The sequence below is a fragment of the Mchenga conophoros genome, unplaced genomic scaffold (genome assembly GCF_057382185.1).
Source record: "Mchenga conophoros isolate Kocher_MC1m ecotype Shallow Benthic unplaced genomic scaffold, M_conophoros_male_GT1.1 unmapped_scaffold_4, whole genome shotgun sequence".
NCBI classification, from domain to species: Eukaryota; Metazoa; Chordata; class Actinopteri; order Cichliformes; family Cichlidae; genus Mchenga; species Mchenga conophoros.
Window position 1 is genome coordinate 280,073 of NW_028182331.1, and position 24,435 is coordinate 304,507.

Sequence of the window (24,435 nt, forward strand, 5' to 3'; positions counted from 1 at the left end):
ACAAGAGTAATAGAATAAACAACATCACAATGACATATGGGAATATAACAGTAAATACCAAATATTAAACATTATTGTGCAGCACATAAGATCCACAGAACACAGTGTGCTTTGAGGTAGGAGCCAAAAAGTGTGTAGTTTGTGTGTGTGAGCACCCGTGTGTACACCTGTGAGCATGGACGCGCTTGTTTTTTTTAAAAGGTTCCTTCATGTAATGATCTGCTAGAGGGTGTGGGGGGGCCACAGCCCCGTCCTCCAGGGCATGAAGCAGGTATGGAGGAGATCAAAACTCCAGACATCCAGAGGCCCTCAGAACACAAGAGACCAAGGAAGACCAACAGAGGGGCAGCCGCGCCACTGTCTCAGAAAGAGCTGAGGAGAGTCCCGGATGAGGGCTCACTCAGCAGCCGCGGAGCAGAAGCCAGGGGGAGTTGCAGTGAAGCGCCCGTGAGCTCCGCCGGCAGCCAGCTGTGCCTGAGTGACCGAGCCCCAGGCCGAGAGGCCGGGGGCACCCCACCTCCGAAGTGGCCCGAGCGAGCCCCAGGCTCCAGGCCCCGACAAGCGGCCGCCAAGGAGTGAGCCGGTGTGTACCTGGACGCCCATCCTCAGATACAAAGAACCACCAACGCACCGATGTCTGAGGGAGTCCGCCACTGGCAGGGGAAGTGGTGGTGGGGGGAGATAGGCCTCCAAACCTTGGAGGGCCTGAGATGTCCCCAGAGAGGTGGCGTCTGATACCCAACCTGACATATAGACACAGACATACAGGCACACACAGATACAAACATCCATTCCCACCCTCATGCTCTCATATGCACTTGCTCCACACTCAACCAACGTGGAGACAGACATAAAGAGACGCTGTACACACAATCACACTCCCCAAGTGTACTCTACGAACCGGGTCTAGGTACCCTTGCCCCTGGAGGGGGGAACTGCACCCAGACCCAGGTGGTGTTACCCTTTTCCCTGCAGTGGGGAGAGGCAGACCGCCCCGACTCCGCAGAAGCAGGGAGGCCCCACACTCCAGACCGCAGTCGGACGGCCAACTCCTCCTCCTAGCCCACCTGCTCCAGCGGGCCTCAGAGAACGGGGGTGAGAGAAGACTCCAACCTCCCTCCACCCGCTCATTGTAGTGTTGATGCATGTGTGTTCTAAGGTGCATTTAAAACCCAGGAGGGCATGGAGCTACCTGCCAGAGAGCAGCAGGTAAGCGCATAGTACCTCCTGCTAGCCCTCAATGTCTAAGTGTATTTAAAATTGAGAGGTGGGCAACAACGCCAAGGGTGAGGTGTACACCCTGATGGTAATTTGGATTCCGTGTATCGTGCCCACCCCCAAGATCCTATATCTATGTGTAATGAGAGTGTGAGTAATGCGAATGTCTAAGTTGTCGGATAAAATTGAGGCGGAGGCAGCCAGAAGGGGACAGAGGGGGGGGGGGGGTAGCCTCCTCTGCAACCTGGTGACATACCCCTACTCCAAGGCCCTGCATGTGTGGGTGGTTGTGGTGGAGCGGGAAGAGGGAGGCAGCTGGAGATGGGGAGGGAAGGAAGGGAGGGGCAGTGACCCCTCCCTGGGGCCAGCTCCCCAGCTGACCCCAGTAGGCACCCCCATACTCCGCGACCCGCCAGGGAAAGGGGGCCCAGGCCCATCCAGACCGGGGCCCAGTGCAGCAGCGCCTCCCGGCCCCACAGAGCCCGGGACAGTCCACCCAACCCCACCACAGAGAAAACTGCACCCACCCCACCATCCACTCATCTTCCAGACTACATAAGACAATAGACGCCCAGGCTGAGATCTTCCTCCACCTCTCCTGTATCTCCCCCTCCTGCAGAGAGAGTTCCTGAAGAGCGGAAAGCTCCTGCAAGATGTGACAATCTCCCCCAACAGTTGAAGAGCCCCCCAGGTGGCTCGACGCACCGGCGGCACCCTGTGCCAGGGCTGGGCCCCCATGCACCCACCCACCCACAACCCCGGCAACACACCAACCAGGACCCAAGGCCCTGACGCCCGGCCAGGGCCCCAGCCCAGAGACGGAGCGCCCCCAGAACCTCACGCCCATCCCGGATCCACCCAGGGGCAGCCAGGCTACCAGGTCAGTAACTCACGTCCGTCAGCACAGACCCTCCCCTAGCCCCGCTGCACACAGCCACGAGGAAACAGTCACCCGAGAGCCAACAGAGCCCCTAACCGGACATGACCGCTACCCCGGATTGAGCCCCCCAAGGAAGATGCCTCCGGGGAACCCCCCGACGCCCTAGGCCTGTCCCTACCCCCACACCAATCACAACAGTGAAGGCGGGACCAAACTATGACCCCCCACCCCCACTAGGTGATGGAGCTGATCAAAGGAGCCCAGAGCAATTGATCTGGTGTGGTGGCAGAGGCTGTATCAAGACTAATGTAATCTAATAGATAATTTCTATATTGGTTAGAATTAAGATTATTTTTATTTTTCCAGTTCATGAGGACTGTTTTCTTGGATATGCATAGGGCAGTGAAAACCATATGGACTATATTCTTTTCTGAAGTGACATTATCTAAGCTGCCCAACAAACACACTAAGGGGGAAGTTGGAATGTTACATTTCAGACACTTTGATAAGTCTTCACATATCTCGCGCCAAAACTTCTGAACTGGTGGACAGAACCAAAGAGCGTGGATATAATTGTCCGGTGAATTGGTTTGGCAGTGTGAGCAGTTGTTGGTAGATGTAAAGCCCATCTTGAACATCCGATGACCTGTATAGTGCACTCTATGTAATATTTTGTATTGAATTAATTGAAGACTGGGATTTCTAATTAGATGAAAGGTTTTTAAGCAAATCTGAGACCAGAAGTTTTGGTCTAAGTTAACTGATAAATCCGCTTCCCATTTTGCAATAGGAAGTGATATTGATTCATCTGTTTTAGAAAGCATTCTGTATATTTTGGACAGTAATTTGGGGTTTTAAGAGTAAGAAATTGAACCACACTTGGTGGTGTTTGTAGTTCAACTTGACCCGGTTTAAATTTCTTTTTTACTATGGATTTAATTTGTTGATATTCTAAAAATCTTTTCTTGTTGATCCCATATTGTGTAACTAGTCCGTCAAATGAAATAAATTCTTTTCCTTCTAGTATATGCTCTAAATATTTGATTCCTTTACCACTCCAATCTGAAAAGTTTATCATATTATTGTTTTGTAATATGTAAGGGTTGTTCCAGATAGGTGTACGTTTGCATGGGATTAATGAAGATGCCGTCAATTTTAGAAACTCCCACCATGCTGTCAGAGAAAAGCTGATGTTGATGCTTTTAAAGCATTCTTGTCGTTGGATGTTTGAGCTGATAAATGGTAGGTCTGAGATGTCTAGATTATTGCAAAGTGCTTGTTCTACATCTAGCCAAGGTTCATCTAAGAGGGTATGTTTTAGCCATCCTGAGATAAACTGAAGCCTGTTGGCTAAGAAGTAGTGCTGAAAGTTAGGTAGTTCTAATCCTCCTCTATCCTTGGTCTTTTGTAGTGTTTTTAAGTTTATACGTGGGGGTTTATTTTTCCAAAGGAATTTGGACATACATGAATCTAGAGATCTGAACCAATCTTGTGGCGGTTTAGTTGGGATCATTGAGAATAAATAATTTATTTTTGGTAAGACCATCATTTTTATAGCGGCAACCCTTCCCATGAGTGATATGGGTAGACATTTCCACCTAGCCAGATCATCTTCTACCTTCTTTAAAAGTGGGATATGGTTTAATTTAGTTAGATCTGCAAGCTTGGGAGAAACATTAATACCTAAATATTTTATATTTCCCGATTGCAGTGGTGTAGAAGAGGAATTATGGAGGGAGCAATTAATCGGTAGGACTGTAGATTTGGACAAGTTAATTGAGTAATCTGATATTCTTGCAAAAGAGTTTATCAATTCAATCACCCCAGAGATATTGGTTTGTGAATTTTGGAGAAAGAGTAACACATCATCCGCATAAAGGCTGATTTTATGTTCCACGTTCTTGCATTTTATGCCCTTAATTACTGAATTCTGCCTAATTGCTGCTGCTAGTGGTTCAATAAAAAATTGCAAACAGTGAAGGGGAGAGTGGGCATCCCTGCCTGCTGCCCCTCAAGAGACAGAAGCTGGAGGATGTCTGGTCATTTGTTCTGACACAAGCTGTTGGGGAATTATATAATATTTTTAACCAGTTGATGAAAGAGGATCCAAAACCAAATTTGTGTAAAGTTGCAAAAAGAAATTTCCAGTTAACTCTGTCAAATGCTTTTTCTGCATCTAAAGAGAATATTGTAGTTTCTGGGTTTTTACTGTATGAGTAGTCTATCAAATTAAGTAATCTGCGTGTATTTGTTGATGAGTGCCTACCTTTTATGAAACCAGTTTGGTCAGGATGAATTAAGAGGGGGGTTATTTTCTCCAGTCTCTTTGAGAGAGCTTTGCAGATTATTTTAAGGTCTACATTTATAAGGGATATTGGACGATAGCTTGAGGGATATACAGGGTCTTTGCCTGGTTTTAGCAGGAGATTAATGTTTGCAGAATTCATATTTGATGGAAGTCTGCCCTTTTCTTTGATTTCCAACAACGTTCTGTAGAAAACTGGTGCTAGAATCGACCAGAATTCTTTGTAGAATTCTGCAGGAAAGCCGTCTGGACCTGGAGCCTTATTATTGGGCATACTTATCAGGGCTTCCTGGAGTTCACCTGGTGTCAGTGGTGAATCCAGTGCCATTGCTTGAGTGTCTAATAATTTTGGAGGAGTTATGTTGTCCAAAAACTGATCAATTTCTTTTTTTAGATGGGTTTATTTGTGGTGAATACAACGTTTTATAGAAATCCCTGAAAATGTTGTTTATTTGTATCGGTTCATATATTGTGTTCCCAGATAAATCTTGAACAGCACATATAGTTGTTTTTTCTTTATTTATTTTTATTTTTATTTGAGTGAAATTCAAATTCAATAGACCTAAAAATCCTTTTTTTTTTGTTTTTTGTGTTAGACTTCTAATAGTGTTATAGTGTAAGTATTCTTTAATTATATTCATTATAGTAATTATGGATATGCAAAATTAGTTGATGTTTTTCCATAAATCCAGCAATGAACATTTAACAAGTGCCGTCATTGAAAAGAAGATAACATAACAGCCATTGCCTCATCCACGGTTAACCCAACAACTTAAAAAATATCGTTGTGAACATTATGAACCCCTCCACCACCATACCTTAATAACATGGTTGTAATGATTGTTGGGTTTTTCTCTGTATCTATGAAGCGCCTTGAGGCGACTTTTGTTGTGATTTGGCGCTATATAAATAAAATTGAATTGAATTGAATTAATGATGAATTGGTACTGATGGGGGGATTGGTGCTTGTGTGGGGAGTTGGCAGACAGTACCAGGAGAGGATGTTTTAAGTTCATGTGATTATGCATAGCAGATGTTGAAAGATGTTTGATATGTCCGCCTCTGCTGATTTGACTTTTGCACACATTACATATCACTTTGGTTTCATCTGCAGCACTGATTGTAAAATGCTTTGAGACAGGACTTGAGGAAGTTTTTTGGCTGGTGGAGGACCAAGAGGTGGCTCAGCAGCAGCAATACTCTTTTCTATTTGGTTGCCCAAATCCATGTGGGGAGTTTCAGCTAAGTTAATGAGTGACGGAAAGCTATGCTAAGGTTAACTAGCCTATAGTCTACACCTTGCTGTCTGCGAAAGACAGAGTGACTTAAACGTACCATATAACTCCCACAAGTGCATACAATTTGACACAACTACACAACCATTGTTTTAACCTTTTAAGCCGAACATTAACATTACTCTGTCAACAGCCTAATAATAATAATAATAATAATAATAATAATAATAATAATAATACATTTTATTTAAATAAGCACCTTTCAAAACATTCAAGGACACTGTACACAAGCAATAACAATAGCAAACATAACAATTTACAAAATAATAAGAATAAAATGTAGAGTAAATAAATAAAATAAATTAAAGTAAAATGGTAAATGGCCTGTATTTGTATAGAGCTTTACTAGTCCCTAAGGACCCCAAAGCGTTTTACACATCCAGTCATCCACCCATTCACACACACATTCACACACTGGTGATGGCAAGCCACATTGTAGCCACAGCCACCCTGGGTAATCAGCTGGAAGGCTCTTAAGACCAGCGTTCTCAAACATTCATAGCCGGAACAACAGCTAACCCTACTTCAGGGAAATTTGGATCTTGTCATAAACCTGCTCAACTCTCAGTCGCTGGTTTGCTTTCTGTTCTCGGCGTACTCACCTGCCTGCCTCTCTGCCGAGCACCTCATCATGAGTGACGTGAACTGTTTTAGCCTCACCCGGACCTTACTTCCCCCCCAAGCCTCGCCTCTACGTAGAAAAGTAAGACTCATCCATTTTAGCCCTCACTCCCAGGACTGCTACTTGGGTTCGCTCTGACTTTACTCTCCTTTGCTTCAGTGACTCAGTGAGTGTTGCCCTGTCATCCTTCTCCTAAGTGTGCCTGCTCCGGAAAATACCCAGTCAGGCTGTTTTTTCCCAGTTAATTAAGAGCGACCTTTTCTTTTGGACTCTGCTGCCGCACTCGCAGTGTGATTCTAGTTTGCATGTTTGATGATTATAGTTGAGATTTTTCTAGCCAAGATTAGTGCGTCATAGTTTTGCTTATGTCACAGCGTCTCATATTGTACTTTTGTGTAGTATTTAGTGATTTTGTAGGTCTTGCCAGTCACACTGTCTGTTACAGGTTCTTAGTCCCCAGGTGTGACGCTTTAAGTTAGTATTGTAGTGTTGTTTGCATGTGCCATTTTCACGTGCCAAAATAAATCCGTTTTTTTCACTATGCCTCCGAGCCTTGGTGTGGTGTCTGCATTTGAGTCCACTTTCCAGTGTTTGACCTCCCGGTCGTGACACGGTCTTTACTTACTTAGACTTACTTCCTCCTACGCCGGGCGGCGCATCGGGCAGCTAGTGATCTCCATTGATGTCGGTCAGCAGCGACTGCCTCAGCTTCGTCCCAGGCAATGTCGACAGTTCTCAGATCATCCATGAATGTTCGACGCCATCTGGTCTTTGGTCGGCCTTGCTTTCGCTTGCCAGTGCGTGGACGCCATGTCATGTCAATCTTAGCTGGGCGATTAGGGGGTAGGTGTAAAATATGGCCCGCAAACCGGAAGCGCCTTTCTGCAACAACATCGGCTAATGGGCGGGTGCCTGCTCTTCGTAGGACCTCCTCATTTGTTATTCGGTCCTGGTAGGAAATTCTCCGGATTCGCCGCAGGCCACGTTGTTGAAGCACGTTCAGGTGTTGAATAATTGCACTTGTTGAGCGCCAGGTTTCACTAGCGTAAAGTGCAGTAGGGAAGATGATAGAGTTCAGTAGTCTGATCTTGACCCTTACATTCAGGGAGGTCATGTTCCAAATAGGTTGGAGACGTCGCAGGACACCAACTGCCTTCCCTACTCTGGCATTGACATCCCGATCAGAGACCCCGTCATTCGAGATGATGCCAAGATATGTAAAATTCTCCACCTCTTCAGCACGTTGTTGGTTGATCATGACAGGAATGCGGGCACGTGCATAGCCAGAGTACCTTGGTTTTTTTGGCACTGATTCTTAATCCAACTTTCGTCGCCTCCCTCTGCAGGGCCGCGATCAACTTTTGGAGGTCTTCCTGAGTCGAGCCCAGCAGGGCGATGTCATCTGCGAAGTCCAAGTCAGTGAGATTACGCACTTCGTGCCAGGGCACACTGATGCCAGCTTGGTCAACTGATCGTCGCATGATGAAGTCAATTACCAACAGGAAGAGGAAAGGGAATAGCACGCATCCTTGTCGGACGCCAGTATTGATCTTGAAGAAATCTGTGCAGCCGTCATCCGTCCGGACGCAGCAACAGGAGTTGGAGTAGAGACAACGAAAGGCATCTACAAACTGCTGAGGGACTCCATAATGGCGTAGGATAGCCCATAGAGTCAGCCGGTGGACACTGTCAAAAGCCTTCTCGAAGTCAATGAAATTAATAGAAATCTTCCTTTGGTATTCCAATGTTTGTTCAATGATCATGCGGAGGGTGAAGGTTTGCTCGATGCATGACTGGCCACTCCGAAACCCAGCCTGCTCTTCTCACAATCGTTCGTTCACTGCATGTCGTAGCCGATTCAAAAGAGCGAGGCAAAACACTTTCCCGGGTACCGACAGCAACGTGATGCCCCGCCAGTTGTTACAGTCACCCAAATCACCTTTTTTTGGAAGTTTGATGATGGTGCCTTTTGTCCAATCATCGGGTACATGTGATGTTGACCAGCAGGCGTTTAGGAGTCTTGTAAGGGCGGCTTCAAGATGGGGTCCGCCATGCTTCAGCATTTCGGTGAGGATTTCGTCCAGGCCTGTGGCCTTTCCACTCTTGAGGAGTCGGATCGCTGTCTTGACTTCAGTGATGCTGATTTGTCCGATATCGACAGGAAGAAGATCCATGGAAGGTGCCAGGTCTTCGGCCTCGAACCGTTGGGGTGGCTCAAGTTGGTTCAGAGTATCGCGGAAGTGTTCAACCCATCTTTGGTCTTGTTCAGCTGCAATAAGGAGGACACGTTCATTTTTGTCTTGGATTGGAACACCGCGGCCACCACGAGCCCCAGTTAGATCTCGTACAATGCGATATAAGGTTCGGGTATCGTTCCGATCGGCAGCTTCTTGGGCTTCGATGCCTTTAGCTTCGATCCATTCATGCTTGTCACGCCGGCAGCTGCGTTTGACCTGTCGGGCAAGGTCTTGGTAGGTGGCCATGGCCCTCTCACGCTGGTCTGCAGAAGCATGTGGGTCAGAGGCCACCTGGTCCCGAACTGACTTTGCCAAGCGACGTTGATCTATAAGTTCCTATGAACGGTCGGAGATCCAGCGCTCATTAAAGCCCCCCGTCGGCGACCAATCTTCAATTCTGCTGCACCGACCACAGCCTCTTTTTGCTCATCCCAGAGTGTATCTGGATTTTCGTTGTTATTTCCTTCCGCAGCAAGGAGCGGGAAGCGGTTTCTCAATTCGAGTTGAAATTCCACTGCCGTATTTGCGTCTTTTAGGCGTTGAACGTTAAAAGGACTTGGCTGCTGCAGTCGTGGTTGGAGGCGCTTCAGGTGAAGTTTACATTTGGAAATTAGCAGGTAGTGAGTCAATGTCGGCTCCACGCCACACTCTAACATCGCTAATGGTGGATGCCCAGCGGGATGATATGCAGATGTAGTCGATCTCGCTTGTATATCCGCCACCGGGGGCATTCCACGTCGCCTTGTGTATCCGCTTTTGGCCGAAGAAGGTGTTCTTGATGATCAGCCGGTTTGCCGCACAGAACGAGATCAGCCGCCCACCGTTTTCATTTGTCATTGCTGCGATTCCAAATGCTTATTTGCGCGTTGAAATCTCCGCCCACAATCAGCAAATCATGATGCGGGGAGTTGTCAATGGCATCCTGGAGCATCGCATAGAAACCATCCTTGTCAGTATCGTCAGCCTCTTCGAAGAATTGTGACTTTCACATGTCTAGCTTGGAAACGAGCCAAGATTGGGTGGTCTGAAATGGGCTTCCAGGCCAGCAATGATGTTGTTGAACGTCGCGAGAGAATGAAGCCCACGCCACGTGCATGGTCTTGGGCATGGCCAGAGTAGAGCACCATGTTTCCATCACTAACCATCTTCCCGCTTCCTGCCCATCGCATTTCTGAGATGCCTAAGATGTCCATACGGTACGAGTCAAATTCATATAGAAGCTGGGCCAATTTACCTGTTTGGTACAGAGTCCGTACATTCCATATTCCATAACGAGTAGTTTCTTTTGGGTCGAAAATTGGTCGATGCATCGGGCAGTGGACAACCCGAGGGCTTTTCTCCACTGCCGTCATTAAGGGTTGCCGATCATCTTCGCCCTGATTCAGTCGATAATGAGATTCACTTGCTGTTTCCGTAGCAGTTGGAGTTTTTACAGGGTGGGGTTGCTAGCCCCACGCCCAACCCTCCTCCTTTCTCATCTGGGCTTGGGACCGGCAATGGCAGAGTTCGTGACACGGTCGAGGAGAGCTAAACCCAGATACTCCGGTGCATTGAAATATTGCCAACAGTGTCAATATAGGACAGAGGATTAAAATTGGTAAAGAATAAAATAAGTAAATAAAAGTATTCAGAGGATACCGGTGAGTGGCAGCAGCAAGTCACACCAGCGTTCACTCAAACGGAAGTCTATTGTCTTCTATTGTCTAAATTATCGAGCTAACAGAGCTATGTGAACAGAGCAAACATGAGAGCACCCAAATGCAGACGTCATATGCAGCGTAATGGAATAATCTCCCGATCTTTGCTAATATTATAAACTGCCTCCGGAACCCACTCATGGTACAAAAAAACAATTAAAAAAAAATAGTGATGCTGTTCAGCCTTTTTTCACTCAACCGAGCCTTCTCTGTTGCTGTGTGAAGCAGCCCATATTAGTCACCTCTTTCACACGTCACTCACTCACTCATGCGGTGATGTACTGCGGTCTCAGAAGGATACTCAGCTTTTTGATAAGAAGTTTTTCCTTGTTCCCAAATATTTTTCAAATTTTTTGAAAGTATTTGTTCGATATAAGTATTCAAAAACAACACATTGTTTGTGCCTTTCCGAATACCGTATTTGGGTTCGGCTCCACCCCAAGGATATATATATACAGGGAGTGCAGAATTATTAGGCAAATGAGTATTTTGTCCACATCATCCTCTTCATGCATGTTGTCTTACTCCAAGCTGTATAGGCTCAAAAGCCTACTACCAATTAAGCATATTAGGTGATGTGCATCTCTGTAATGAGAAGGGGTGTGGTCTAATGACATCAACACCCTATATCAGGTGTGCATAATTATTAAGCAACGTCCTTTCCTTTGGCAAAATGGGTCAAAAGAAGGACTTGACAGGCTCAGAAAAGTCAAAAAAAGTGAGATATCTTGCAGAGGGATGCAGCAGTCTCAAAATTGCAAAGCTTCTGAAGCGTGATCATCGAACAATCAAGCGTTTCATTCAAAATAGTCAAAAGGGTCTCAAGAAGCGTGTGGAAAAACCAAGGCGCAAAATAACTGCCCATGAACTGAGAAAAGTCAAGCGTGCAGCTGCCAAGATGCCACTTGCCACCAGTTTGGCCATATTTCAGAGGTGCAACATCACTGGAGTGCCCAAAAGCACAAGGTGTGCAATACTCAGAGACATGGCCAAGGTAAGAAAGGCTGAAAGACAACTACCACTGAACAAGACACACAAGCTGAAACGTCAAGACTGGGCCAAGAAATATCTCAAGACTGGTTTTTCTCAGGTTTTATGGACTGATGAAATGAGAGTGAGTCTTGATGGGCCAGATGGATGGGCCCGTGGCTGGATTGGTAAAGGGCAGAGGGCTCCAGTCCGACTCAGATGCCAGCAAGGTGGAGGTGGAGTACTGGTTTGGGCTGGTGTCATCAAAGATGAGCTTGTGGGGCCTTTTTGGGTTGAGGATGGAGTCAAGCTCAACTCCCAGTCCAACTACCAGTTTCTGGAAGACACCTTCTTCAAGCAGTGGAACAGGAAGAAGTCTGCATCCTTCAAGAAAAACATGATTTTCATGCAGGACAATGCTCCATCACACGCGTCCAAGTACTCCACAGCGTGGCTGGCAAGAAAGGGTATAAAAGAAGAAAAACTAATGACATGGCCACCTTGTTCACCTGATCTGAACCCCATTGAGAACCTGTGGTCCATCATCAAATGTGAGATTTACAAGGAGGGAAAACGGTACACCTCTCTGAACAGTGTCTGGGAGGCTGTGGTTGCTGCTGCACGCAATGTTGATGGTGAATAGATCAAAACACTGACAGAATCCATGGATGGCAGGCTTTTGAGTGTCCTTGCAAAGAAAGGTGGATATATTGGTCGCTGATTTGTTTTTGTTTTGTTTTTGAATGTCAGAAATGTATATTTGTGAATGTGGAGATATTGTATTGGTTTCACTGGTAAAAATAAATAATTGAAATGGGTATATATTTGTTTTTTTGTTAAGTTGCCTAATAATTATGCACAGTAATAGTCACCTGCACACACAGATATCCCCCTAAAATAGCTAAAACTAAAAACAAACTAAAAACTACTTCCAAAAACATTCAGCTTTGATATTAATGAGTTTTTTGGGTTCAATGAGAACATGGTTGTTGTTCAATAATAAAATTATTCCTCAAAAATACAACTTGCCTAATAATTCTGCACTCCCTGTATTAGGGGTGCAACAATACTCATATCGATATTGAACCATTCGATACAGTGCTTTCGGTTTGGTACGCATATGTATCGAACAATACAAAATTTTAAATTTATTTTATCAACTTTCCTTCTGATGATGCTGTCTGTGTTGATTGCACAGAGGATCTGCGCTCGACAGTGCAGCCTAGGCGGAGTAGTCGAACGCAGATTCACTGATCTCAGGGCAAGCTAGCGAGACAGAAGTTAAGCTCTCCTTGCACAATGGCAAATTGACCTCCCCCACCCTCATTCAGATCTGGCGTTTGGAACTATTTTGGTTTTCATGTGACGTATGACCCTGAAGGTAAGCGTGTCATGGACAAAAGTAAAACAGTATGTTGGATGTGCCACGCAATGCTCAATTACATTGGTGGGAACTAGTGCATTAGCGCAGTTAGCTCGTTAACGTGTTGACGCCGTCCAGCCCCACGCACGGGGCGATCCGCGGTAGCTCGTTAACGGAGATTTGCCTTGTTGTGGCGTTAACGTCATTTCAACGAGATTAACGCTGACAGCACTAGTGGGAACACAACGAATATGACTGCACATTTACTCTTACATCTTCCTAGTGCAAAGACAAGTGGAAGCAGACAAAAGCAACAAGCACGCATGCTACAAACTTTACCCGAGTCATTTAGACAGCCGTTATCACATGATTCTCCTTATGGGGACCTGATATGTTTAATATGCTGCTGAGAATATAGCCCAGAAGAAGCGTATAGTATAGCTTTTATTTTGGAAAGAGACATTTCTCTGTAATAAACTCTCTTTTTCAAAGATGAGTGATTTCTCGATCAGATAGATTTATTTTGTTTTTTACTTTGTTGTTTCAGCAACATTAAATTGAAAAACTGTACTTTTTGAGTTAAAATATATATTTATAATTTTAATAAATGACAAATTAAAAAGGCATGAACATTTTTTTGTATCGAAAAAATATCGAACCGTGACACCAAAGTATCGAACCGTGAATTTTGTGTATCTTTTCACCCCTAATATATATATATATATATATATATATATATATATATATAAGTTATATATAAGTTATATATAAGTTTGATTCCTGCCTGGGGCGTCTGTATCCAGTAAGGGTCCTAAGGCTAGACCCCCTATGCTAAGCGAGCCTACCGCAGACATGAGCGAGACAGATAAATATGAAGGCATGCCGGCTCGGACGTGTCAGGTGTTGAGGAACCAGGGCACCCTGACGAGAAGTGGGCTACTGGAACAAGAAGGCATCGGTGGGCAAGAGACGAAAACAGGGCATTGTTGGAATGCTACTATGCAAGTAACCCCGGCGGAAGAGGCTACATGAGGATGAGGGACCTATGGATTCTTCGATACCCAACATCCACAATGACGGCGAAACAACTAGTAGCTCAGTGTTCCAACATTCGAAAGAAGGGACTGCTCTCACAGCTAGAGATTGATGAGGTACAACATAAATGCTACGGCAAGGAGGAGTCAGGACGCCAGGTCAGGGGAGAGATATCATCACCCCCACCCGAGATTGGGTACATAACCCCAAGTGCGATAGGAACTGACCTGAAAAATAGGATCATGGCCACGCTTGAAACCTGGATCCCACATAGCCGGTTACCAAGATTACGTGAAGTACCCTCAGAAGGTCTGCTAAATGATGTTAATGCTGCACTACGAACAATACAACCACAATTACCGACACTAACAAGCTGATCTACAATATGGCAGCAGTGATCAGTGAGGTGCTTGGCTACAAGTTGAACAGCCACAAGTGGCAGTACCCTCCATGGAGAAGGAGGCTAGAGGGCAAGATCAAAGTAGCACAGAGGGAGGTTAGCCAACTAATGGAGTTGCAGAAAGGTGCGACAAAGAAGGTGCATAAGAAATACAGCCATACCTGTCCATAACTGATACCTTGGAAACTGCCAAGCAAAGACTCACAGCCTTGGCCAGCCGCTTGAGGAGGTACACCAGAGAGATAGAAGGCAGGAGAATAAACCAGCTGTTCTCCACAGAACCAGCAAAGGTATACTCTCAGTGGCAAGCAAATAAGAGAACAACACCACCAAGGCTGGAGACGGAGCAGATGGGCGCAAACCATAACGGCAATGCTCAGTGGCTAGTGGATCTGAGGGCAGACCATAGCGACCTCCCCGAACAGGGTCCAGTAATCCTACTGTAACCATCACAGTGGCAGATATCCAAGAAAGGCAAATGGGAACCATGAAGAGTCCGCTAGAAAAGCTGCAACCACCAAGTACCTGCAGAGGGTCAGGCAAGTCCTGAGGAGTCAGCTGAACGGTAAGAACAAGATCCGGGCCATCAACACGTACGCCCTGCCCGTGATCAGGTACCCTGCTGGGGTGATAGGCTGGCCAAAGGAGGAGATAGAAGCCACTGACATAAAGACAAGAAAGCTCCTTACCATGCATGGAGGGTTTCACCCTAAGTCCAGCACCCTGAGGCTGTACGCTAAGTGGAAGGAAGGGGGCCGGGGACTGGTGAGTGTCAGCACCACAGTCCAGGATGAGACAATGAACATCCAAGAATACATTGGGAAGATTGCCCCAACTGACCGAGTGCTCAGTGAATACCTCAGGCAGCAGAAACCCAAGAAAGAGGAGGGAGACGAGGAACCATCATGGAAGAACAGGCCCCTGCACGGTATGTACCACCGGCAGATAGAGGAGGTGGCTGATATCCAGAAATCCTACCAGTGGCTGGACAAAGCTGGACTGAAAGACAGCACAGAGGCACTAATCATGGCAGCACAAGAACAAGCTCTGAGTACAAGATCCATAGAGGCTGGGGTCTATCACACCAGGCAAGGCCCCAGGTGCAGACTGTGTAAAGATGCCCCAGAGACAATCCAGCACATAACATCAGGGTGCAAGATGCTAGCAGGCAGGGCATACATGGAACACCATAACCAAGTGGCCGGCATAGTGTACAGGAACATCTGTGCCGAGTATAACCTGGAAGTCCCGAGGTCAAAATGGGAGACGCCCCCAAGGGTGGTGGAGAATGACCGAGCTAAGATCCTGTGGGACTTCCAGATACAGACGGACAAAATGGTGGTGGCTAACCAACCGGACATAGTGGTGGTAGACAAACAGAAGAAGACGGCCGTAGTGATCGATGTAGCGGTTCCCAATGACAGCAACATCAGGAAGAAGGAACACGAGAAGCTGGAGAAATACCAAGGGCTCAGAGAAGAGTTTGAGAGGATGTGGAGGGTGAAGGTAACGCGGTCCCAGTGGTAATCGGAGCACTTGGTGCGGTGACTCCCAAGCAAGGCGAGTGGCTCCAGCAGATCGAAGGAATAACATCGGAGATCTCTGTCCAGAAGAGCGCAGTCCTGGGAACAGCTAAGATACTGCGCAGGACCCTCAAGCTCCCAGGCCTCTGGTAAAGGACCCGAGCTTGAAGGATAAACCGCCCGCAGGGGCGTGCTGGGTGTTCTTTTATGTATATCGGAAGGTTGCTGGTTTGAGCCCCGACTTAGACAGTCTCGGTCTTTGTGTCCTTGGACAAGACACTTCACCCGTTGCTTACTGGTGGTGGTCAGAGGGCCCGGTGGCGCCATTGTCCGGCAACCTCGCCTCTGTCAGTGCACCCCAGGGTGGCTGTGGCTACAACGTAGCTTACCATCACCAGTGTGTGAATGTGTGCCGCGTGAATGGGTGGATGACTGGTTGTGTAAAGCGCTTTGGGGTCCATAGGGACTAGAAAAGCGCTATACAAATACAGGCCATTTACCATAAACGTACCTTTCGTTTGATTTTCAGTTAGTACAGGCTTAGGTTCACCCACTTCTCCTGTACTGTCGTCATTTTTCTGTGCGTGTTCAGCTACATCAGGTTCATGTGGTTGAAACCTCTGTGACAAACAAGAGTTTAGTTATAGTTCAGTTTAGTTCACAATGGTAAAATATAGACATTCATATTCTTTTATTTTTGAACCCAGAATCTCACCTTTTCCTTTGAACATAGGTTCCCCATCTTATCTAAAGCAGCATCATGTAAGAAAAAGCAGAGCGGATCAGAAATAATTACTTAAGAATACAAAAGAACATTAAATAACACAAAAAATAGTATTTCTAGTGAGCAATTTTAATGTTCTGTTTTGGAGTTTGTTTTTTTTGTTTGTTTGTTTGTTTTTTAGTTTTTAGCGTCAAAAGACCTTTAAAAGTGAGTGTCATGGTGACATGTCTGAATTTCTAAAGCATAGCTATCATGTCAAATGTTTTTACTCTAAAATATTTGTTAGTGACTGAGTGGATGAGTGAGAAAGTGGGTGGGATTATAATTTATTTTTATATTTGGGCAGCTCCTGAAATGTTGATTTTAAATAATTGATGATTCTTAATTACATTTGTTACATTTCCTGTTTTTTCTGTTTTTGGTTCTGTTTTTTAGTTCTCTCCACAGACCTTCAAGGATAACTCCAGTGTGTCCTTATTGTGTGAGAGACAGTATGAGAAAGTTCATATTAATTTTTCTTATCTGTTTTTGCGAATTTACTTTCAGCTAAGGCACCTGCAAAACAAATAATTTCTTTATTTTATTTATAACCCCTTTGCCAATCTTGTTCACTAAAGGCTGTTTAAGAATATAAGAAAAGATATTACACACAAAAAAAGAACACTACACCAGGACTCTTGGTGTAATGGTCAGGGATCATTAAAAAAAAAACAGCTGTCAAAAGTAAGAGTACATTGAAAAATATAAATTAAAATGGACGGCAAAAAATTAAAAAAAACTGGATGGGCGGTGCCATCTGCTGCGACTGGTTGGGTTGAGAGAAGGAAAACAGGAAAAAGACATGCTGTGGAAGAGAGCCAGAGATTAATAACAGGTATGACTCCATGCAGAGAGGTCTATTAACACATAGTGAGTAAGATAGGTGACTGGAAAGGAAAAACAACATTGCATCATGGGAATCCCCCAGCAGCCTACATCTATTGCAGCATAACTAAGGGAGGATTCAGGCTCACCTGGTCCAGCCCTAACTATATGCTTTAGCAAAAAGGAACATTTGAAGCCTAATCATAAAAGTAGATATTAGGTTTTCTGTGTATTTTATATTTATATTTATATTAGATATTTCAAAGGAGAAGCATTATCAACACAAGGTTGATGAGGCTAGTGTTCGTGTGTGTGTGTGTGTGTCTGTGTGTGCGCGCGCACTGTTTCGTTTACGTGCAGTTTAGTGCTAGCAGTAGAGATTGTTGTTGGAGAAACAGATGCAATGGAAGAGGTGCAGTCTTAGCTAATTATAGGCCAATCTCCAACCTTCCTTTCATATCAAACATCCTTGAAAGAGTAGTTGTCAAACAGCTAACAGATCATCTGCAGAGGAATGGCTTATTTGAAGAGTCAGTCAGGTTTCAGAGCTCATCAAAGCACAGAAACAGCTTTAGTGAAGGTTACAAATGATCTTCTGACAGTGGACTCATCTCTGTGCTTGTCCTGCTAGACCTCAGTGCAGCGTTCGATACTGTCGACCATAATATCCTATTAGAGCGATTAGAACATGCTGTAGGTATTACAGGTACTGTGCTGCAGTGGTCTGTATCATATTTATCTAATAGACCCCAATTTGTGCATGTAAATGGAGAGTCCTCTTTACACACTAAGGTTAATTATGGAGTTCCACAGGGTTCAGTGCTAGGACCAGTTCTCTTTACATTATACATGCTTCCCTTACGAAGTATCATCAGAAGAAGATTTTGCCATTATTTATCTTTTCTAGTCTTTTGGTTTCTGTCTCTGTGCTCCATGGCTGTTCTGTCTCCCCTTTCAGCTGTATCCCCTTGTATCCCCAAGTCCGCGTCTCTGTGTTATGTTTCCTTTTTTACTTTGAAAGTCTGTGTCTCATGTTAATCTATCTTTTTTTGCTTCCCCTGTCTCGCTAGCCCTGATTTAGTCCAGCTGTGTTTTTCTCCTGTCTCCAATTCCCTGATTGCTCCGCTGTGTATTTAAGCGCTTTTTTCCTTGGTCTGGGTTGTGATCTAGTCTCATTCTTTGCTGTGTGTTCTGTCTACCTGTGTGTGTAAATTCATTTTGTATTTTCAGTCTTGTTACATTTGAGATCAGCATTAAAGCTGTTTTGAGTTCACGTTTTTGCCTCCAAGTTTCTGCACATTTGGTCCATCATTCCTGCCTGCAAACAGAACATGAAAGTTTTTTGTCTGAATTTAGATTAATTGTTGTCAAAGGAAAATTGAACATAGTGTGATCAGCTGCATGAAATGTGTTTTTCTATTGATCACTAAGCAATCCACATGTCTACATGACTTTTCACTTAATCTCCTATGTGACAAACTTATTTAGCAACTAACTGCTTCCTGTTTTCTGAGAACATGTAGACTTAGAGAAACCTCAGCTCTGAATTCTCGGAATGACTTTGTTACCTTTGTACACACACACGGTTGTATAAATAAGGAACGCAGACAGTGACAGAGCACGAGTCCGTGAGTGCCTCTTGCGAGTACGAGCGCTCTGTGACCGTCCTCGCGAGTAAAGACAACTGCAGTGTTTGTGTTTTCTAACTCAGGCATCACAGCTGAAGAACTGTGGGGTGATTCTTAGAAATCCCCTGTCAATTGTGGTAATACACTCAAAATGAAAAGAACTGTAAATTCAGATATGTGAGGTTGTGCTGAAAAAAAAAATGATAAAGGCAGCAGTTTATAAAGGTGAAATATAGAGGTAAAATTAAAGTAGTCAAAAACAGCCAATTATACTCTGGGCCACGCAGTGTTATTTTTTTAACTTTTTAGCTAGAAGTCAACCTGTTTTCTTACCATGTTCAAAATTTTGCAATGACAGATTAAGAATTGGGGGTTTATTATTAATAATTTTATTTAATTGTAGTTTTTATTTATGTATTGTCTTCACTATATCCTGTTACTGAAAGGATACAGAAGAAATAATCAAATCCTTAGAAAAAGCTTATAATTACCTTCTTTTTATGTTATGAGACTGAAATTATTTTACCTCTCATCAAAACTTACCCTACTACTCAGAGAACATCACATAAACACGTAACTATATTTCAATAAATTTAAATAGAGCATTGTGGTCACTTAAAAGAATTTGAGCAGAATACACGGAATGTGCATGTTCAGATTTAAGTGTTAAACCAAAAACAATATAAGAGTAAACCTAGGTTTTGATATGCATTTTCTTACCTGTTGTTCATCTGTGAAGACGTGGCTGCTTTATGATAAACCATCAGTTTCTGCTTAGTTATATAGAGGGAGTTGAGAGAAAAAGCAAAAGTGAAAGTAAGAAAGTTATGGTTGCCTGAAACTGGAGAACTAGACTGTCTGGTCATAAGAGCCAAAAAAACACACACTGATGTCAGAGGCATCATAATAAGGGGTAAATAGAAAGTAGATAAAATCTTTTTTTTCTTTTTTTTTTTTGCTTTATTATTTTCTTGCTTGCTTTGAGAGAGAACCTGATGGAAGCAGCTCTCCCCAGATAACTCTGGCTGATCAGGCACTTCTGCTCCAGGTAGAAGAGGTGAAATGTGCCCTGAGGGCTGCCAATAGCAGGAAGGCCGCTGGCCTGGATGAGATCCTAGGCAGGATGATCTGCACTGTGCACACCAGCTCACATAGAAATATTTTTAATGTATCTCCAGTATATACCACAGTGTCAGTGTGCCTGAAGACCACCACCATCATCCGTGTGCCCAGAAAGAGAAACATAACCTTACTCAGTGACTACAGGTCTGTTGCTCTCAAATCTATAATATCTAAAGACATTAAAAGACTGGTACTAGTTCACCTCAAATCTTCTCTCCTCACTCATTTGACCACACTGGTATGCATACAGGGAAAACAGACCCACTGAAGATGCCAGAAATACAGCTCTTCATGCTGCTTTGAGACACCTAGAGGAGAATGGGTCCTATGACAGAATGCTTTTTGAGGATTACAGCTCAGCTTTCAACTCTATCATTCCCAGCATGCTGATCAAAAAAAGAATTGTTCTAGGCTTAGGCAATCAGTTGTGTCAGTGTACACTGGACTTTCTCAGACATTGAGAATTGTACCTCACATCTCCACCCTGCAAATATTAAAAACTACATTTGCTGATGAAACGGCTGTGGTGGGACTCTTCTCAAATGGGAATGATGTTGCCTATAGAGATGAGGTGCAGATCCTGTTTGGGTGTTGCTCTCATAACAACCTCTCTTCTGAACTTCAAAAAAACAAAAACAAAAAAAAGTGATATTGAATGAATAGCTGTAACTTTCTGAAGAACATTAGACATACATACAATCTGTTTATACAACACGTTCTCACTCCCAACTCGTCAAATGTATGACGCATGGTCAGGCTCCCTCTGCTTCACTTATCGACGCGCAGGGTATCCCCCTCGCGTCGAGAATTGACGTGCAGGGTCCTCTCATTGAATACTATAGAGCTCCCTAAACGTTGCTTATTGACGACAAGAGATTGCCGCGGAAGAGCCTGTTGTCCGTATATTTATATATTTCCGAAATCACATTGTAGTGATGTATACTGAACACAATAAATTATATAATGTAAATAACTACCTGAGAAACAGCAGATAAATTAATTATAGGCTATTACTTTTGTATCGTTTATTGCATTTATGGAGGGAGTGATGTATGCTGGGTAATGGCACAGCTAGCAACTGGGTGACTTTATTCACCCGCTTCGGCTGTTATCAGTCCATACATTGGGCATTATTAGCACAAATCAGTCCCATAGATATGGGCCATTTCCTGCTAGATTGTTCAGAAGGTTGTTATCATCCATCCAGATGGAGGATCACTAACAGGAGCGTGGGAAGACTCCAGAATCCCCTCTGGCTGGAATCCGGTGGATACAGCAGTGTGTACAGGTAAGACCATTTAAACGGACAGCATTTATAGAATGACTATTGTGGAGATACAGAAATTCTTTTATTGCTGCCATATAATCTGCATCATTATAATTGCGTTAATAACATTCTTTACAGCATTATTTCATCTAATAATATTTCTCACAGTATTGATACTGCATTACAGTTGTTTATTGAAGATGTCCATTTGAGGATCCTTCCATTATGTTAACTTTTATTACAAATACGGTTAAAAATATTTTATACACATTGCATATCTGTGCTTATTTTGAGTTGATGTTCGGTTCATTAACCCTTGTGCGCCCCCCTTGTTCTCGGGCCGTGCATCGTGGTGACCCCCCGAGGGGTGTGTGTGTTGGATGGTATTGATGATGATGATGGTGGTGATGATGATGATGGTGGTGGTGGTGGTGGTGATGGGGGGGGGCATATGTGTGTTTTATGATGATTAGGGTGGGGGTCGCTAGGACCCCCTCGGGGCTTATGTGTGTTATGGTGATTAGGGTGGGGGTCGCTAGGACCCCCCCTCGGGCATATGTGATGATGATGATGATGATGATGATAGGGTGGGGGTTGCTAGGACCCCCCTCGGGCATATATGTGATGATGATGATAATGATGATGATGATGATGATAGGGTGGGGGTCGCTAGGACCCCCCCCTCGGGCATATGTGTTATGATGATGATGATGATGATGGCGATGATGATGATAGGGTGGGGGTCGCTAGGACCCCCTCGGGGCATATGTGTGTTATGGTGATTAGGGTGGGGGTCGCTAGGACCCCCCCTCGGGCATAAATGTGTTATGATGATGACGATGATGATGACGATGATGATGATAGGGTGGGGGGTCGCTAGGACCCCCCGTGGGGCGCTTGTGTTATTACGGCGTCGGTGGCGTCTGGGGAGTGGCGGTGCGGGAAGAAGCAGCGCAGTTGGGACAGTACGTGACGGCGCAGTTTGTACACACGTGCACTCGGCACTCGTGGCACAGGATCTTGGTCTTGACGTCTTTGCTCCTGGGACACACGCGGCACCTTCGCCTCTTGACCGGAGAGGAGTCACGCGGCGTAGCGTTAGAGGCGGCACGAGTAGTACGAGCATCGGCATCGGCACCATCGACCTCGGCACCATCGACCTCGGCGGTAGTGCCTCGGGCCGCGACTCTGCCTCCTCCTCCTCTTCCTCCTCCTCCTCTGCCTCCTCCTCGCGCTAACGCCCTGGCTTCGAGCATGGGGCGCGCGAGCGCTTTGCCCAGTCGCTCGAGGAAGAGCCTTCGCTTGTTGAGCTTGCCCGCCATCCAGTCGGGGTGAATTTCCCTCCACAGCACGAACGCGTTGTAGGCCGCCACGTCGACCATGTTGTGGAAGAGGGCCACGGGCCACCTGCAGGTCTTTCTCCTGCAGCTGTACGTGCTCACGACCTTGTCCAGGTTATCGACGCCTCCCTTGGTGCGGTTGTAATGCAGCACCAAGGGCGGTTTTGCGCTGCTTCTGTTGCTGCCGCTGCTTCTGTTGCTGCCGCTGCTTCTGTTGCTGCTGCCGCTGCTGCTGCTGCTGATGACGTTGCTGATGCGGCGGCTAGGCCGGGGCTCGGGGCAGGAGCGATGGTGGTGGTGGTGGTGGTAGCGAGGAGCGGTGGTGAGGAGCAGCACGTTCTTGTTCTTCTTGGCCACGTAGGAGAGGATGATCGTGTCGGGCCCTTGTCCTCCTCCTCCTCCTCCCCCTCGTCCCGCGGAGCCGCCGAGTACTACGGATTCGACGGAGCCCACGGCCCTGCCCTTGACGCAGCGCAGCTATCTGGGGATCTCGGGTCTGTTCGATCGCAGAGTGCCCAGCACTGGCAGGTAGCTCCATGCCCTCCTGGGTTTTAAATGCACCTTAGAACACACATGCATCAACACTACAATGAGCGGGTGGAGGGAGGTTTGGAGTCTTCTCTCACCCCTGTTCTCTGCGACCTGCTGGAGCGGGGGGGCTAGGAGGAGGAGTTGGCCGTCCGACTGCGGTCTGGAGTGTGGGGCCTCCCTGCTGCTGCGGAGTCGGGGCGGTCTGCCTCCCCCCACCGCAGGGAAAAGGGTAACACCACCTGGGTCTGGGTGCAGTTCCCCCTCCAGGGGTAAGGGTACCTAGACCCGGTTTGTAGAGTACGCTTGGGGAGTGTGATCGTGTGTACAGCGTCTCTTTATGTCTGTCTCCACGTTGGTTGAGTGTGGAGTAAGTGCATATGAGAGCATGAGGGTGGGAATGTATGTTTGTATCTGTGTGTGCCTGTATGTCTGTGTCTATATGTCAGGTTGGGTATCAGACACCACCTCTCTGGGGACATCTCAGGCCCTCCAAGGTTTGGAGGCCTATCTCCACCCACCACCACTTCCCCTGCCAGTGGCGGACTCCCTCAGGTATCGGTGCGTTGGTGGTTCTTTGTGTCTGGGGGTGGGCGTCCGGGTGCACACCGGCTCACTCCTTGGCGGCCGCTTATCGGGGCCTGGAGCCTGGGGCTCGCTCGGGCCACTTCGGATGTGGGGTGCCCCCGGCCTCTCAGCCTGGGGCTCGGTCACTCAGGCACAACTGGCTGCCGATGGAGCTCACGGGAGCGTCACTGCAACTCCCCCTGGCTTCTGCTCCGCGGCTGCTGAGTGAGCCCTCATCTGGGACTCTCCTCAGCTCTTACTGGGACAGTGGCGCGGCTGCCCCTCTGTTGGTCTTCCATGGTGTCCTGTGTTCTGGGGGCCTCTGGATGTCTGGAGTTTTGATCTCCTCCATACCTGCTTCATACCCTGGAGGACGGGGCTGTGGCTCCCCACACTCCCTAGCAGATCGTTACATGGAGAAACCTTTGGAATGCAAGCATGCTGATCCACACAGGTATGCACACAGGTGTACACACGGATATTCACAGACGCGGACTACACCTTTCTTGGCTGCTGCCTCAAAGCACATTGTGCGCTGTCTATCTTGCGTGCTGCACAATATCGTTTATTATTTAGTATCTACTGATATCTACTGCTAGCTAGTTTATTGTGGTGCTGTTTTTTTTATTATGTTGCTCTTTGTGGTTTGCTTTCTCTTCTGTTTTTTTTCTCCATACAGGTGACCCAGGTGTTTTGTTTGTTTGTTTTTTGTTTTTTTCCCCCCTTCTCACCGTCTCTTCTCCCCTTTGGTTTTCTTTCTCTCCCTCTCTTTCTTTCATTCTTTCTCCCTGTCCTATCCCCCAGTCATGTCTGTCCCGTTTGTAGCAACTGAAAATAAAATAAATTCATAT

General features: G+C 45.9%; 1 protein-coding gene across 2 annotated transcripts in view; it reads right to left on the reverse strand.

Moving 5' to 3' along the window:
* The window catches only part of LOC146546211 (interferon-induced very large GTPase 1-like), a 44,839-nt gene extending 25,251 nt beyond the window's left edge, over positions 1–19,588 (reverse strand). The window contains exons 1-3 of one of the 2 annotated variants that reach the window (XM_085266609.1): positions 19,481–19,588; positions 16,260–16,291; positions 16,056–16,164 (exon numbers count right to left, since the gene is read on the reverse strand). In XM_085266609.1, coding sequence (XP_085122735.1) covers positions 16,056–16,164; positions 16,260–16,286 — 136 coding nt within the window. In that variant the 5' untranslated portion in view covers positions 16,287–16,291; positions 19,481–19,588. Of the gene's footprint in view, positions 1–16,055; positions 16,165–16,259; positions 16,318–19,480 lie in introns of those variants that run through there. The other variant, XM_085266610.1, reaches the window with a different exon arrangement.
* Between the last annotated feature and the right edge of the window lie 4,847 nt (positions 19,589–24,435).